This window comes from Lygodium microphyllum, chromosome 3, assembly GCF_053477565.2.
Source record: "Lygodium microphyllum isolate KBCC chromosome 3, Lygodium_microphyllum_v1.1.10, whole genome shotgun sequence".
NCBI lineage: Eukaryota > Viridiplantae > Streptophyta > Polypodiopsida > Schizaeales > Lygodiaceae > Lygodium > Lygodium microphyllum.
In genome coordinates this window covers 52073703-52091157 of record NC_141137.1, presented here as the reverse complement: position 1 = coordinate 52091157, position 17455 = coordinate 52073703, and the positions used below count along the sequence as shown (strand labels likewise).

The window sequence follows — 17455 nt, the reverse complement described above, 5'->3', positions numbered from 1 at the left end:
AATTTTGTTGTCTTGTTTTTTTTTTTCTAATGTCGTTTTCTTATCATAGTTTACACAGTTTCATAATGCCCTTTAAATAAGAACTGTTTTAACACTTTTGCTTGATGACAACTCATCACATGTGCATTACATGCTCCGTTCTGATAGGCCATCCTAGCCTGTTGCAGACATTAATATAACTTTTGAATACTTAATTATGAGTATAACATAACATTTATTTTTATCTCCAACTAAAGGGACCATTATTATGCCAATAAAGCAATCAGAATGACCAAGGATATGATGTCCTTGCACAATAGCATAAGACAACAATTTGAATCACTATAACTTTCTTTGCTTTGACTTGGATCCAATGAATGATCGCCCCACTAGCTTGAGGGCTTCATCTAGTGGAATAACAGGGAAAGAGAACAATACAACTAAGAGCCACTCGTTGTAGCTCAAAGGCACCACTCCAAAAGCATCAGCCAACCAAGGTGTGTACAAAATTGCAATATGTAATCCCATGGATACTACTATAGCCAAGAGCAGCCATCTATTGATCCACGGTGGCACTTGCAGTAAGCTGTTTTGTTCAGAAAGGGCATTCAAGGCATTGAACATTTCTATTACCACTAGAGTGGACATGGCAAGAGTTGAAGCCTTCACCTTTCCAGTAGTAAAATAGTCACAAGGATCAGCAAATGTCAAAGTCTCAGATCCAGCCGTGAAAGAGCTCACCTCGAAGTTTGCCCAACGTGAGCACTCACCCCAATGACTCAACTGGTCAAGAGTTACTGATGTATGGCCATCCCTTGACAGATCAATACCAAGGAAGGTGTCATTGTTTGTGTACCACAATACAAAGATCCCCACAGTGGCTAGACCAACATATGAACCAATGGTTAAGAACCTAAACAGCGTCCAGCCACTAATAAGCCCTTCATCCGAAGGCCTGGGGGCTCTCTCCATGATATCCTTGTCAGGTGGATTAAATCCCAGAGCTGTGGCTGGGGCACCATCTGTGACCAGATTAACCCACAAAAGTTGCACGGGGATAAGCCCTTGAGGAAACCCCAGAAGGGCAGTCGAGAAAATGGCAACCACTTCACCAATATTTGATGATATCAGATAACGGATGAATGCTTTCATGTTGTCATAGATAGCTCTGCCTTCCTTGACAGCTACCACAATGGTTGCGAAATCATCGTCTGCCAGAATCATGTCACTGGCCTCCTTAGCAACCTGCAAAGATGTCAATGTGCCAAGCTTTCAACTGATCTCTACAAACGAACAACCCAACAGATCAAAGAATGCTCCAAAGAAAAATATCAAACAGCAAAATGCATTAACCTATATGTCTTATTTAATGGAGGCAAATGCATGTTTATCCCATCATAAAGTCTGAAGCACCCAGTAAATCCAGAGTAATAATACAATGTGAATTTGTTCACAGACAAAGACTACCTCAGTCCCAGTCAAACCCATAGCAATACCAATGTCTGCTAGCTTCAATGCAGGGGCATCATTCACTCCATCCCCTGTCATTGCAACAACTTCACCACCACCTTTCAACACACGAACAATCTCCTGTTTATGTATGGGTTCTGCACGAGAGAATACAAAACACTTGTCTTGCAAACCAAGGAGCACATTGCGACGCTCACTTTGAGATAATTTCACGAACTCTCTCCCTAGGAATGATTTGGAGCTCAAATCTTCATTCTGACTGAAGAGACCTATCTCTCGGCATATTGCTTCAGCTGTACTTTTGTTATCACCAGTAATAACCACTACCCCAATGCCTGCACGTTTACAATCTTCAATTGCTGGTTTCACCTCTTTCCTAGGAGGATCCTGCACAATATTTATCATGAGAAAACAAACTACAAACAAACCATTCAAGTTCGTTCAACAAAGGAGTTTTGTATTACCTGCATTCCAATCAAGCCTACAAATGTCAGCTGGCTTTCAATTGTGGCATAGTTGTCTGTGTTTAACAATAGCTGATGAGCAGGGTGATCTTGGCCAGTATAAGCAGTCAAACTGGTCAAATCTGTCTTGTATGCACATGCAAGCACGCGTAAGCTTTTGCTAGCCATCAGATTTATGTTAGCCATGATTTCTTCCCTCAAGCTTGGAACTAGAGGAACAACAGCACCATCTTTCAGCATCACACTAGCACATCTTTCTAAAACAAACTCTGCTGCACCCTGCACATTAGCAAGAAAACTGAGAGTAGAAAATACGAGCAAAAACTGGTGGAAAGATAAGCCTCAAGCATGTAGCAAACAAGTGCTGTTGACTAACCTTCACTAGCAATTTGTTACTTTTTTCACTAGAGCCGTGAGAAATATCAGCCACAAGGACACCCATGGACTTCCGAACACGATCAAACTCTAATGTAAATAGCCTCTCATATTTATCCTGATAGTGTTGGCAAGCACCTGTATAACACAGTAGATACATAATTTTTGCCGCAGAACGAGATATACGCAGGCACATAGCCAAATGAAAGTATAGACTAGACATCATTACATGACATCACCATCAGCTGCTTCCAGAAAAATACAACATTTTCAAGTCAACAGTTATCAGCTTTCCTAGGAAAGCATCAACAGGACATCCCATCATCAGGGGTATATCATTGACAGGGACCAGCAGACCAGTCAAGCACACCACATTTGACCAACATGGAACCTACCTACCATATGCCAGCTTCGAAGATTTTAGAAGCACGAGAGTACTTTACCTGAAGTTTTAAGACATCCTGCATTGTACAGCTAGATGAGAATCAAAGAACTAGGAGGCTATGTACTTCCCCGTATTTGAGACTCTCACCAATATAATGAACACCCTATGAGGCAGATGGGAGAGACTACAAGGCAACTCAGAGAATATGAGCAGGAGGCATGAGGTCTTCTTATGTATTTGAGAGTCTGGCCCTTTCTTCTACTTAGAGGCACCTAAGACCTTCTGTGTCGAAATAACCTTTGTAATATATGAAAGGAGTTGTTAATACATGTCTTTTTGCTATTCATAGTTTGTTATTCTGTAATGTGTGTTTACATTGGTGATGATTATTGGTAAGGTGCCTTTTAACAGAATTTTCTTCTCCTAGAAAGAACAAGTTCTCTCTATGCACAATTTTATATGTTTATTCATTACTGACATGACATTGTCATTGTTGGGATTTCTACATTGCTGCACATGCCTTGACTCAATCTTGCTCTTTCTTGCAACCTTCCAATTTTATGGTACAAATAAAGGAAAATCTGTGTAACATTGTGAATTCAGTAGGGCATGGTATGTATAGACTACGGGTGGTTCTACTAGATGCCACATGCTTGCCAGAAACCTTAACCGACCTTGACTATGTTGTGGCACAAAGTATGGTCTGACATGATGTGCCATATAAAGAGGTTCTTGTCCAAACCCATGATAATGCCTCACTTGATCAAAAAATTAAATTAGACTGCTAAATAAATCGTATACACCTTATGAAAAAATAATCATATGAAGATCAAAGTTCAATTTTTAGTTGTAATATTCTCAATCTAATTACCTTTTGCATATGAATGGCCTCCAAGGATTGGATAAATGACAAATTTTTTTGTTATTCCCCTTATCCCTCCAGCCGACTGTCGAGCTGGAGGGGGGAGGGGAATAGAAGGTATGGCAAGCTCCTTGCTGGAGCTTGCGGAGGGAAGAAGGCCATGCCCACTGCCGCGTAGGGGAGGGAGGAACCTCTCCCTCTCCCTATAAATCCAGTAGCTATGGGAAGCATTGGGAAGGGGGAAGAACGGAGACTCTGTGCAAAGGGTGAGAGAGACGGATACACTGTTGCAGCTGTGAAGTAAGGGGGGAGAACACTGTGTAAGCTGGGAGAGCTACGGAGGATTCAAACGATAGAGGAGAAGGTGATAACGTCCGTGGAAGGGGCTGCCGTGAAGCAACGTCGCCAAGCTGCCGTGAGGAGGAAGCTCGCTGAGACTGCCGCTGCATACGCCATCGACCCGATTTGCAGCACTGGCTGCCGTCGCCAACGCGGCTTAAAACGCCCCCCTCCTGCCACGTGAAGCATAGAAGCTTCCTAGAAGAAGCTTCTTAAGGGGGGGCTAATTAAGCCCCCTTTCACCCCCCTCATATTCCTTTTTAACACCCCCCCCCCCCCCCCCCCCCCCAAAGCCTTTTTTTTATTCCCCCCCCGTGTCCCCATTTGTTTCTTTCTCCCCCCTCCCGGTTTTAACTTTTTTTTAAGGGCCTTTCACCCTCCCTCGTGTTCCCTTTTTACCCACCCTCCCCCCCCCCCGGTTTGAAACCCCTAAGTCCTTTTCACCCCCGTGCTATAAACCCCTTGTGTTACCCTTCATTCCCCCAACCCCTAAGTCCTTTCACTCCCATGCCCAAAGATCTCCCAAGGCCCCTTCATATGTTTTTGAAACCACACTCACACACACCCTTGCACCGTGTATATACCCTTATAGGGCCTTTTCTTTAGGCTTTGTAAACTTTGGCCTCCCGAAGAAATTAAGACCTTAAAGGTCTTATTACCCCCTTCTCGTGGTCAATCCCTTAACGACTCCTTGCCTCGAAAGAGAGAAGAAGAGTATTGAAGCGACGGTGGAATTCCGAAAAGGAGTGTAAAGCTGCTTTCACGTTCGAAGGATTACAATTGCGATGCCGCCTAAGAAAGTCCAAGGAGTAGCTGCGGAAGGGTCATCTCCCGGTATCCATGTGGATATCTCACCCCAAAACCAGGTTTTTCCTTCTTAATTTTCTATCGGTTTTAATTCAATCATGCAAGATGAATTGTTAGGGATAAGATATATATTTTGTCCTAGTTATTTACGATGAAGGAATTTAGTTTAATTAAACATGCAAAATAAATAAAGTATAAACATAGTTTTCCTTCAAAAAAGTATTATGCATTGAAACGAACTATGAGCAAGATTATTTACCCATTGAAGTAGTATACTTCGGTTAAGTTTGGAAGATATAAACTGCATCTTGCACTATTAACCCCTATTCCTTTTTACAACAAATTCATCATGGAAAGTGCAAATCATGAAAGGATTCTTGCAATGCTTAAAATCTAGGAAGTTGTCATTGCTAACTGCATAACTTAGCAAGGGAAAGATTGCTTATTTAGCATGAGTTTGTTCGCAAAGAAAAGGGAAGATTAGTTGGATTTAACCTAACCTCAAATCGATGAAGTATAAGATTGAAAAGCCAATTGACACGTAGATAACAAATCATACGGAAGTAATCTCGAAATTACCTTCTAGAGTTAACCAAATTAAAAATGCTGCGAAATATTCATTGGGAATGAAGTGAAATGCCAAGAAACATCTATACCTTAAATACATGTCCACATTCCCTGAATATAGGACCAGTAAATTGTAACCGAAAAATAAGAACTAGGGTTTATCCCTGAGAAAATAATAAAGCTAGGAAACCCTAGGTCCGACAAATGTCAGCTTAAAGAAACTGAAAACGGATTGTTCCGTAACTCCATTACCGCATAGTACGATGCAGGACTTGCGCGGCAAGTACGAAGTCATATGGTCTTGTGATTGATTCACAAGAGGAAAGGTTAAATACCCTCAACAAGGATGGCGGATCCTTACGCAAGTTATCTTGCAAAAGGATGTATTCTTTGATATCCTTCTAAGTAAGGAGGGTTAAAAACCGGAAACTAACGTATCCAATGAACTTTAGGGTTGACCAAATTGGGTTAATAGGGTACGCCCTAACCCAGAATATAAAGGATCTTGCCAAGTTGCAAGGCACCCCAGATCGAGTGCTAGATGCATTCAAAAGGAAGGATTCCTTCCTTAGCAGTTTGCCAACAACAAGATCGATTAATGGAAATGTTTGTGCTTGCTAGAGATTTTAGAGCACTGTTTGATTTATGAATTACAAATTAAATGAATATCTATACTTCAGGTTGAAGGCCTGAAGGGAGAGGCAACTTCAGTTACCCCCGACTACCTGCCTGACCCTAACCAAAGGGGTTGTTTACCGCGCCGGGAACGTGGACCGAACCCGCCGCGAGAGGTCTCTCCGTTGAGCACTACTTGGAGCAGAAGGACGCTTGGGTGCCAAGGGGGACTCTGGCTGTAAATCCCTCGCCTTCCGAGTCCTGCACAAGAGGCTAACGTGACTCGGGATTGGATCTCGAGGTCCGCATACTAGTCTACGGGCGGAAACTTGGAATAGTGATCCCTGTGGATTACTGAATAACAAAGAACTTATCTGATATTGTTTTTCTATGTCACGTGATAAGATTACGTGAAGGAACCAGTGCTTAACGGATTAATCAAAGAAGCTAATTGTTACATGTCCAATTAATATGTTAGATAATTACATAACTAAAACAAACCGAGGAAAGTGCGGAGGATGGGTCATGGGTCCGTCCTACGGTTGGGTGGTCCCGGTTGGCCGGGAACTTTTCTCAAATCTCGAAGTATAGCGGGATGGTCGTCAAAGGACTCAAACAACGAAAGCGTTGACCTAGAGTTATGTCTTACCCGACTTACGTTGTTTTAGGGGAACGGAATGGGACTATGCCTTATGGCAGAGAGGTTGAGCTTTGCATCCCTCTCGTTTCCCATTCTCCTTGAACCAAGTGCAGCATGAATCCGCTTCGGACCTGGCGTTTCTGCGTAAAGTAGTTCGCTTGGGTCCGACGCTAGTTGCTGTTAGAAAAGGACCAATCAGAAAAAACCCTAATTCCGGTCGATCCTAAGTGGAAACGGCCAGAATACTTCCGCTACATGGCAGACGCGGAAAGCCCTAGATCGCAAATCCAGTAACATTCTATGAGAGTGCCGGGTGGAGCTTTCTAGACATCCTTTTCGATGGACTGCTAAGACGTGTCCTGGATGATACTAGTGGACACGTTACATTAGTTTAGCCGTTTTGAAACATTTTCTCGAAACCATAAGTAAGCTACAGAGAATGCAATCTTACTGGTGCAAAGCTACAAAGAAGGGAACGACCAAGTATTGTACCCTATGGAAAGACAGATTTAGTAGGTTTTCGGAGTCCCTTCCATCCTACAACTAGCGCACTTCTCCAAAAGCATGTAGGTTTTTTGGGGTTCTTTGTAGTCATTGAAACCAGCCTGCCTTCTCAAATAGGGTGGTAACTAACCCATTTGACAACAATCACAGCATGCAAATAATGTCACAAATCTGAAATAAATGCTCTACCACTTTAATCTTGGACAGTCAACACTCAATTGGCCCCAAAACTGGCACTCCTTGAGGTATTTCTTTAACTTGTATTTCTCAAATTTCTGGTACAATGAGATGTAGGCAATCTCTCTACAAAATTGGCCTCTTTAGGCTGTCACAACTAACCAGCAGCAAACCAAGAACACTTGCATGCAGGCCAATTCCAATATGGATGTGCAATCCCCTTCCGATTTGCTGTAAATTCTTCAATTTTGCAGCAGCTCTTTTGGTCATTGGGCTTCCAATGTATGGCCACGCTTCTTGAGTGGCTGAGAAACCTTAATTACAGCAGTAATCAGGTTTAACTACAGCAAAACAATGGTAAACACTCTCAAATTTGCTGAGAGGAGAGAGAAAATCAATTGGAGAGAATTTTTTAATGATTACTTTGATGGCAATTCTGATGGCCATAATAGATTCAAAAAGCACAGCTAACAAGCCCTCCCCTTCTAACACCACCTCTCACTGAGGCCGGGAAAAAAAACCTGCTGCCCTTATCCTGTCACACACACACAATCTATTGTTGTATGTCTCCAAAATGGTCTGGCAGCCTATAGAATGCACACCACAATGGTCACCTTGGCTAGAACGAGCCTTCCTCAACCTCAGCCAGTCCCCCAATGTTCTCATGCATCCTTACATGGCAGGTTCTCTCTCAGCTTGACAAGTGCCCCACCTTCCAATGAGATCTGAGCATTTGGACTTTAATTTCCAACAATTAATTAATTGTGAAAATTAAAAATTGTCTTGTCCATGCCCATAAATTGGCCGCTGACCATCTATGTTTAATGTGCTAAGCCCTTTGAACTTGAAAGTTGGTCTAACTTTCATTAACCTTAGTTTAGACATTAGCTTTTTTAATTTTTCCTAGCCCAAATGACACCACGATTCATTTTAAAGGGCCCATCTAATGTCTAAGACTTGCCACCATGCACCCACTAGTACCTATCCAACATAACTTGTCACAAGTTTTGCCAATGTCCCCGCTCCCCAACTTGGGTTTTGCATAATCATCATGCCAAAATTAACGTGCACCTCACACGTGCACAACTTAACTATGCCAAAGCTAAGCAATAAAAATACACATTTTCGTGGCAAACCTCCCCCTTAATCCTTGCAACCATCCCCCATTGCATCGTGGTGTGACAAAAGTAAAAGTACTAAACTAGCAAAGCATAAGGCATCATAGTCAAACAACATTGGCCACTAGTGCTTAACTATGCTCGTGCCATACACATGCTGAAATTTGCAGCCAATAAAACTAAGCTATAATTCATGGAAATGAACCTCAACTATTGTTAAAACCACAAGGGATGCATCAATTAACCATAAAGCAACATTGCTCTAACAATCAAGGCACAATAAAGCATAAACTTAGTATAAACTATGCATATCCACTCAATGGCATCACATCACATTCATGTGCAACATACATCGGCTCAAAACCATTGATAATCGATGCAAATGTATAGTCTCAAAGGCACAATAAAGACTATATAGTGACTAGTACACTGAATAGTGACGTCATAGCAAACATACCAGTAGCAAAAGAGTTACCTTGGATGCCCAAGTACATCCAAGATCCACTATATACATGAGCTATCCATCAACAAAGGAGGAAAATACACCCTATCCATGAGCACCTTTTACCCTCTTGCATGGGAGGGGTTTTTTCTTCCACTTCAGTGCGTAGGTTTTTATAACTTTAAGGTTCTACCTTGTACTCTCATTCTTGTGATTCATTTTCAGTGAAGGTACTCTTGCATGCTGTCATGCCACTACGCGGGGACAATGTGAAAAACTAGAGTGTATCGTCATCCAGCTTTCTTATTGATCTAAAGAGTCAATGTCTAAGAACTTTATGAGGGATGGTTTTCCCTTGCAAGTTCTTTCGATACCTCTAAGCATCACACTTTGAACATGTCTCCATAGTCTTGTACACTCCTCCAAATAACACACAATCATTGACACATGCATGGATGCTGTTATAGTTTATGCCAAGCTTTCCTAAAACATATCGCGCATCATCACGAGACTCAAGCATGGTATTTCCAAGTTGTAATATATGATACTGTAGCAACCTGAAAAGAAATCATAAAAACCTTGAAAAAGCATAATTTTTAAATAATGGTACCGAAAGGAAATCAATGAAGCGTACATAGAAGGTGCGTGAACAACTTGGTAACACTCGCATCGCTCCACCCGTATTTTGCTTGCACACTTAGGAGTGCAAGCAGCATCTTCAGGCGAGATACTCGGCACCCATCATATAATGGTATGGATTCTTTCTCTCTAAGTGGATTATACGTCCAATTTGTGAAATTCCTTCAATTTCCCATCACACGACTCGGGGCTTTTGGTTGAATTCACCTTCCATATTGTGGATCTTCATTGAATTTCTGCATTTAAGCAATTCTACCATTGACATGCAAATTTTAGGTATCTTTGTCTGAATTTCCCGATTTGACTGCACTTTTGACAAATTTCAGCTTGCTCCCTCGATATTTCTACTTGTAAACACCTAGACAACATCTACATTTGCATTCACATCAATTGTTAGCTCTTTCTTGCCTCGTTTTAATCTTTTGTCAAATTTTCCCCACACAAGTGTTGGGACAACAGCTCCTTTGTTCATTTTTAGACAAATTTGAGTAATTGTCAATTGCATTTGTGTATTTAGTTTGTGTAAAGATGGCATATAATCAAAATGAGCTGTTTGGGATGCTTTCTACTGATGACAAGTTGAATGGTACCAACTATTCCACCTGGTCTTACATGATGAAGCATGCATTTGTCATGAAAGCATTTTGGGGAATTGTCATGGGTTCAAAGGTGAAGCTAGCAGGCCCTAATGCACTTACAAGTGCTAGTGGTTCTATTGCTACTTCTAGCTCTTCGAGTTACTACAAACTACCTCTCCTATTGTCAATCATGCACATTGGGATATGCATGATGATCACTCTTTCAATCAAGAGAGTTATTATTCCGCACATCCACTCATGTTGGACTACAAAGAGTGCTTGGGATAAGCTCGCATTTATTTATCAATTTAAAAATGAGCATGTGTTGCCTATTTGAGGAAGCAATGAGATTCTGAAAAGATGCATAAAGGAGACAGCATGGATGCCTAGCTTACAAAATTACAAATTAGCAAGAGCAATTGGTGAACATTGACAAGGAGATATCCGAGAGCTATCTTGTCTCTAGTGTGCTTGGTGGACTTCCGCAGTCCTATTAGATGTTTGCTACCACCTCGCAAGTGGTTTCTGAGGGCAATGGGCATCCATACTATCTTGATTAGTTGGCTACATGTCTATTGCAAGAGGAGCAAAGTCGCATCAACCACTCTGTTACTGCCTTGAATGATCATGCCTTTGCCTCCTCTCATCATAGAGGCAAAGGAAAGTCATCAAGTTCTTCATGCAACCATTAGAAAATCTACAAATTTACTAGGACAATTTGTCATCCAAGCAATCGTAAGCACCGAACTAGCATTAATTAATTAATGCCTAGTTCCTAATGTCACCACCGACATTAATGGCTAATAAAATATTCTAAGCCAAACTCTATCGACAGGCACCACCTAGTACAAATACCTGGAAAGGATAAATCATTACAACTTTTGTCTTTGACACCCACCAACTTCTCAAGGTCCTTGGCCCATCATAGTGAAATAACTAACTTGCACCTCACATTTGCACATTTGATTAACACTTAATCAAATTCTAAGCAAAGCATCGAAATTTCACATTCCCATGATATCTATTTCCTTTGTGTTTAGTTTCTTTTTCACTATGTGCTCTCACAAAAACCCTAAAAATAGTCTCACGTGTCATCCACGGCCAAAAAGATGGACAAGGCCCAAAACTTAAAAGTAGGGACAAAGGACAGTAGGATTAAAAGTGATCAAAATGAGTGGACCCAAATAGAGCTCCTAATGTCCCTCATTGGCTCAATGTAAGACTCACAATCAAGAAATGACCATGATGGCCCCTAACATGTCATGGATATCACTTGTGTGCTGTCTTGGTTGCTAGGTGGAAGTTTCAGACACAGACTGTCTGGGCACTGCGGGCAGGAGTAAGAGCACTCCAATCAGCTGGGCAGCATGCTGTACCAACAAACACAGCACCTGGAGAGACAGGCAAGAAGAGCAACTGTTAGAGCAGCAGGGATAAAATCATGGACTGATAGAAGTCCTCTAAGGGAAGGGCAGCAGCATCAAAAGGATAGCAGCAGCGGATCAGCTGGATGGCAGCAGACAGCTGGGACTCCGGAGACTGCATCTTCTGTGATGACCGCAGGGGCAGAAGAAAAGGCAGCAACTTTTGAGGCTAGAGGAGCAAGGTGATGTGAAGACAATACAATGACAATCAATGTGAAAATACGGGATGAGGCTGGACGCCCACAACATCTATACATCTCTATATATGTATGTGTGTGTACATATATACATGTGTGTGTGTGTGTGTGTGTGTGTGTGTTTGGCCAAGGTTTCTTTTTTTGGGGCCGAGTGCCAAAATAAAGTGCCTTTTGATTTTTTTTTTTTTGGAGCTGTTTTGTAAAACTAAATTAGGACTAGATGGATGATGATTTGGTGTTAATGCTCTCCTCTATTTTCAATAGCTCAACAAATCTTACTATTATTGTTGTAAACATAAATATTGAGGATCCCTTCCACCTTCGAGTTCTCTTACCTTTCCTATGAGTTGTGCAATAAGGACCTATTGTCTTACAGTTCCTAAATGGTCCTTGAGTTTGTTCCAAGTCTATAATTGTATCAGTTGGTTACTAAGTTGTATCATCCATTGCCTTGGACATAAGGTCCATATATTGTAAGCAAATTCAAACAGCATAACCATTAACAAAAGATGGTAACTTGTTTCCACCCCTTCTTGCATCGAAGTATAGAGGTGAATCTTCTTTAAAAGTAGAAGCATCCTGATTTGATGCTATCCATTCGAATACACTAGTGAATGAGCTACTGCAACTCCTGTAAACTGTGGCAATGTTTCTTCTGAAATGTTTTGAAAGTGCAACTCCTTTTCAACTTCCCCAAAACACTTGTTTTGCTGTATGTCTATTAAAATATTCTGCATCCCAGCATCCTTGAGCAAGTTTTTGGGCATTATCAGTCTTCCTATGATGTATACATACCCTCAGAAAGCTCACAGCCCCAAATTCAGTGTCTAGATCAAGGCTAAGTGTCCCACTTTAAAGACAAGGATTGCTCTCGTACAGATTTTCTATTGATTACCCTTGTGAAGTGTCTAGATCAAGACTAAGTGTCCCACTTTAAAGACAAAGATTGCTCTCGTACAGATTTTCTATTGATTACCCTTGTGAAGTGTTTCATTATGTTACTTTCACTGCTTGCCCTTTCCACAAGTCTCATCGTCTCTTCTGTCTTACCACACTTCCATTTTTAGAGCTATTATAATCAAAGCTATGACCTATTGAGCAAATCGCAAACCTCTGTTTAGAGGTAATATAGAAACAATATCAGGTTTCACTTGAATGGCTCATGGGATTACACTAACAGGAATCAGAAAGGAAAGCAGCATACTCAAAACCCTCTTTTTCCCGCTACTAGAACGTACAGGCCTTGACTCATTCCCTAACGCTTCATCTTGCGTCCCCAGCTTCTCAACTAACACCTGAAACAAGCATGCTGATATACTATTTAGACATGCCAAACAGAAGGTGCAAAATAATAAAGCAATTAAGAAACAAAGGAGCTTTCATGGCCAAACTTACCAACAAAGCGGCTTCAGTGGGCATACCACTAGCCACAAACTGTCCATCTTTGAGTTGAATATCAGCATCACTACACACAGCACAGACTTCTGCTAACGCTTCCAGATTACTGTCTACAGGCCTCTGTAGTCCAAGCACTTCACCATCATCTGGATTGTAAGTTGTTCCTGAAACTTGAAGAGACCTCATCTCACTAGGGCCTTGCATTGTGACAAGTTGCACAACCGACATCTGATTTGTCGTCAAAGTGCCTGTTTTGTCTGAGCATATGACTGTGGTGCAACCGAGAGTCTCAACAGATGGTAGCTTCCGAACAATTGCATTTTCTTCTGCCATTCGTCGTGTACCTAATGCAAGGCAAGTAGTTATAACAGCTGGTAGGCCTTCAGGGATAGCAGCAACAGCCAATGCCACAGCAACCTTTCACACCAAAATTTTCAATTTTAGCAAACACATGGTGCCATAAAGTTTATATGCAAAAATAATATCCTGTTCATTTTCCAAAATGAAATCACTACCTTGAAATAATAGGTTGCTTGCTCTAAGTTCACATGAATGTTTGGAGGGAAATTGGCTCTTCCATCCCAGGTCAAAAAATATTTATAGTTGACCAACCAAACAACAATGCAAATTGCTCCAACAAATTTTGTCAAGGAATCAGCAAACTCCTCTAACTTCCTTGTCAAAGGAGAATCATAATTAGCAAGAGACGCATCCTGAATCTGTGCTTGTATTTTACCAAGTTCTGTATCCATTCCAGTATTTGTCACTATGCACATGCACATGCCATTGGTAACAGTGGTCCCTGAGAAGACCATATTTTCTTTACCTTGTAGCTCCATATCTTCCTCAAATGAGCCATCCGCCTGCTTTAATACTGGCTGGCTCTCTCCTGTAAGTGAAGATTGTTGTAGACGGACAGTGCCAGACTTCAAATAAGCAACCCGCATGTCTGCAGACACTTTGTCTCCAGCACGCAATTCTACAATATCACCAGGTACAAGCTCTCTGGCAGGAAGTTCAACTATCTCCTTGCCGTCACGCAGAACTCGTGCAGACTCTGATTGCATCTGTTTTAGGGTTTGCAAAGTGCTTTCGGCCTTGCTTTCTTGCCAAACTCCAATGACAGCATTGAGTATAATTATGGCAAGAATTATCAATGGCTCTGTGAAAGCTTCTAAGCTGACCGGTTCACCCTCATTAAGATCCGTAAGAGCTAAAACAAAAGACACCCCTGCTGCAGCAAGGAGTACCTGCACTAGAGTGTCCTTAAATTGCTCGGCAACCAGTGTCCAAAATCCCTTTCCCTCTGGTTTATCGAGCTCGTTCCAGCCATATTTGGACCGCTTTTCTTCCACAGCACTTGAACTAAGCCCAGATCCCACATCAACCTCAAACTCCTTTGCTACAGATTCAACTGGCCTTGCCCATGCAGGGAATGGTCTTGCCAACCACCGATCTTTATCCTGTATAAAGTCAGAGATTCCTTCTGAATCAAAAACCAAATGGCTACATATGTCACTAAACTTGCACTTCTACAAAAATCTTGGACCAGATGAACAGTTAAATAAATCAAGATAGGTCATTTCACAACAAAAAAGAATAATGTAGTGGAAAAACTCACAGGAACTTGCTGTTGGTTCATAGGGATTTCTGCAGGATTTGTTACATCTAATGGAGATTTTTCTGTCGTTTTCAATGCATTGACATGCGTACCACATCTCATGTGACATGAACAGCAGTATGACCAGGCCTGCTACACAACCTCACCTTTGTTAAAGGAGAAACAATGAGAGGAAAACATCTTACTTGAAAACTCATTCTGCAGAAAAGAAGCAACAAATATTTAGACCATCTGGATGATTGCAAGTTGAGAAAATTTGTCTTTTAGACTCGAAAACTTTCACATTTGAAATGTTTTTTTTTCAAGGTCTTTGCACATTTGGGAGCAAACTGTCATCCCTAGAATATCGTTTCCAAAAACAGAGACCCAAGCTCACATGCTCCATCTCTAACGGTGTACAGATGCACGATATTATCCATTATCCATTATGCCTTACATGTGCCAGATGACATGCATTATGCCTTACATGTGCCAGATTCTCCATTATGCCTTACATGTGCCAGATGACTGGTTGAGCTACTCAAAGACAACCAGGCATTATTGAAATGTCCCCATGCACAGCAAGCTAATGCATTCCAACGTCTGTACAAATTCTACATTGGATTACATGTAGACATATCCTAGGAACCCTAATTTCTAACATCTTCACAATTCTGTCCATGAAGTCAACAACAAACCTCCAATCATGACATTTCAGGAAATCGCGCTTCACTTTACAAAGCCCCATTGACCAACCATGTTTGCTAGGAGTTCTGGAAACACAGGACAGTACTAGCTTTTTGGAAACATCTGAGAAATGTTTCCTATTTCTAGAGGGAAATCAATTACACGCAAGACTACATAAGATATTCTTCAGAGAGCTGGGAAAAGAGCGTACGCTTAGACAGTGAGATAACAAACGTTTCCTCCTCCACTGATAAGAAAGGAGATTAGATGAATCCAGGGAACTGCAGGGCCCATATTTCTTCATGTTGTGTCCACTGAAAGGCAGTGTTGGCCGAGGTAATTGTAGCTGTGCAATATAAGCCATCTTATGCCCTTTCCTGCTTCTGCAGCAATACGAAGTTAACTGGTCAGGAGTGACAAAAATGCTTGTATTCGGCTTAAGGCCTGAAGCGTTTATGCACTCTAAAACTGCTCCTTCTTGACTGTGAGCCCAGCCTAGCGAAGCGAGGCTAGAAAGCAACTTGACTACTTGTCAAAAAAAAAGGGCCCCGCCTTCAATGATAAGCTGACAAAGTCGCCGATCATAATTCAACAATAACCCGACAAAGCGGATCAGAACCAGAATAAGGCAACGCCCGCAGTTACGTAAAGCTACAGCAAATCCGTGGTCACGACGTACCCCTAAGCTCCAGCTGCCTTAGGAAATGCACAAACTCCCGCAATTCCGCAAAACTACAAGCGCGTCCATGGAGACATAACCGTAAGCTCCAGCTGCCTCGGGAAATGCAGAAACCCTACGATTCCGACTGCTTCTTCGAGGAATGTACGCGATACTGCAATGCTATGGTAACGTAACCAGAAGCTCCAGCTGCCTGAAGAAAGTGCAGAAACCCTAGGATTCCGATTGCTTGCAGAACGAAATGCACGCGATGGTGCTAAGCTCTGGTTCCGTCTGAGGCGTCTGTGAGGATCCCTGGACCTCTTGAAGGAATCAGGGCTATGGCTGGACACTCGATCAGTTAGAAGACTACCATCTCCTCCTAAGGAATGCTAGTGGCCTGTTTATATATTTTGTCACGTTTATGAAGAGAAGGTTTTTTTTTTTTTTTTTTTTTTTTTTTCCGGGGTGGAGGGTTTTCTGAGCCCTGTGTTACTCGACAAGTGTAAGAGATTTTCTCCCCCAGCATCTCCCTGCGTGCCACGTGGACTTACTGCCATGTGAGCTTTCTCGAGACATACCCACCTCCTTTAGCCTTCTTCCACTTGTCACAAAAATGGACCAGGCTAGACGGTATTGGTAAAGCATGAAGAAGAGGTTAACATCCAGCATGACTCATTGGAGTCCTTTGCCATTGACATCTTCCCTATTTAATGTCACAATTTAGAGATATGGCATGCATGGAGAGCATTAAAAGACACAATATTCTTAAGAATATTGCAATTTTATCACAATCACATCCCTTGATAATGTAAATACTTTGGTCATAATTTACTCTATTATTTAAAATCAAGATATAATTTTAGAGTCAAAACTTCTTTACATGGGTAGTATTTATAGCATTATAAAGACTAGCATTCTATGCACGTCACTTCACAGTAGCTTCATGTGCAAGCAAAGTCCTCATGCAATACGGCAACTTCACTCAACAATCCATTTCTCTTCTTTCTCTCTCCTATTTTCCCTCTTTGTTTCTATTTTGTTTCTTCTCTCTCTCTCTCTCTCTCTCTCTCTCTCTCTCTCTCTCTCTCTCCATGTTTCCTCCCTCTTTCTCTTTCTCAATCTTTTCATTTTTTCTCTCTTCTCACCCCTCTCCCTCTCAAATTTTTTGCACTTTCCTCTCCCTTCCCATATTTTCCTCTCCCTCTCTCTTTCTCAAATCTTTTTCTCTTGCTCTCTCTCTTCTCACTACTCTCTCTCTCTCTCTCTATTTCATTTCTTCTCACTTCTCTTTTGCCTCCTCTCTCTCTCTCTTATCTTTTTTCTCCCCTCCTTTTTCTCTCTCCTCTTTTTCCTCTCCCTCTCCCTCTCCCTCTCTCCTCTTTTTTGTGTCTCTCTCCTCTCGTTCCCCTTTCTCTCCCCCCTCTTTTTTCTTTTTTCTTTTTTCTCATAAATTTTCCTTCTCTCTCTCTCTCTCTCTCTCTCTCTCTCTCTCTCTCTCTCTCTCTCTCTCAATCTTTTTTCTCCGTC

General features: G+C 41.7%; 1 protein-coding gene across 3 annotated transcripts; it reads right to left on the bottom strand.

Moving 5' to 3' along the window:
• Window positions 1–222: 222 nt before the first annotated feature.
• Window positions 223–16324, bottom strand: LOC148038327 (calcium-transporting ATPase, endoplasmic reticulum-type-like). 3 transcript variants are annotated; one of them, XM_087670611.1, is made up of 10 exons: window positions 15947–16324; window positions 15479–15650; window positions 14602–14733; window positions 13496–14443; window positions 12978–13397; window positions 12787–12877; window positions 2290–2426; window positions 1914–2192; window positions 1447–1836; window positions 223–1224 (listed from the first exon to the last, which is right to left on the bottom strand). In XM_087670611.1, exons 2-10 carry the CDS (start codon window positions 15629–15631, stop codon window positions 322–324), a joined length of 3453 nt encoding a protein of 1150 aa, XP_087526737.1. In that variant the 5' UTR covers window positions 15632–15650; window positions 15947–16324; the 3' UTR covers window positions 223–321. The 3 variants fall into 3 exon arrangements, with proteins under 3 accessions (XP_087526737.1, XP_087526729.1, XP_087526745.1); XM_087670603.1 differs by having other exon boundaries at window positions 15479–16324; XM_087670619.1 differs by having other exon boundaries at window positions 14602–14730; window positions 15479–16324.
• Window positions 16325–17455: the final 1131 nt, after the last annotated feature.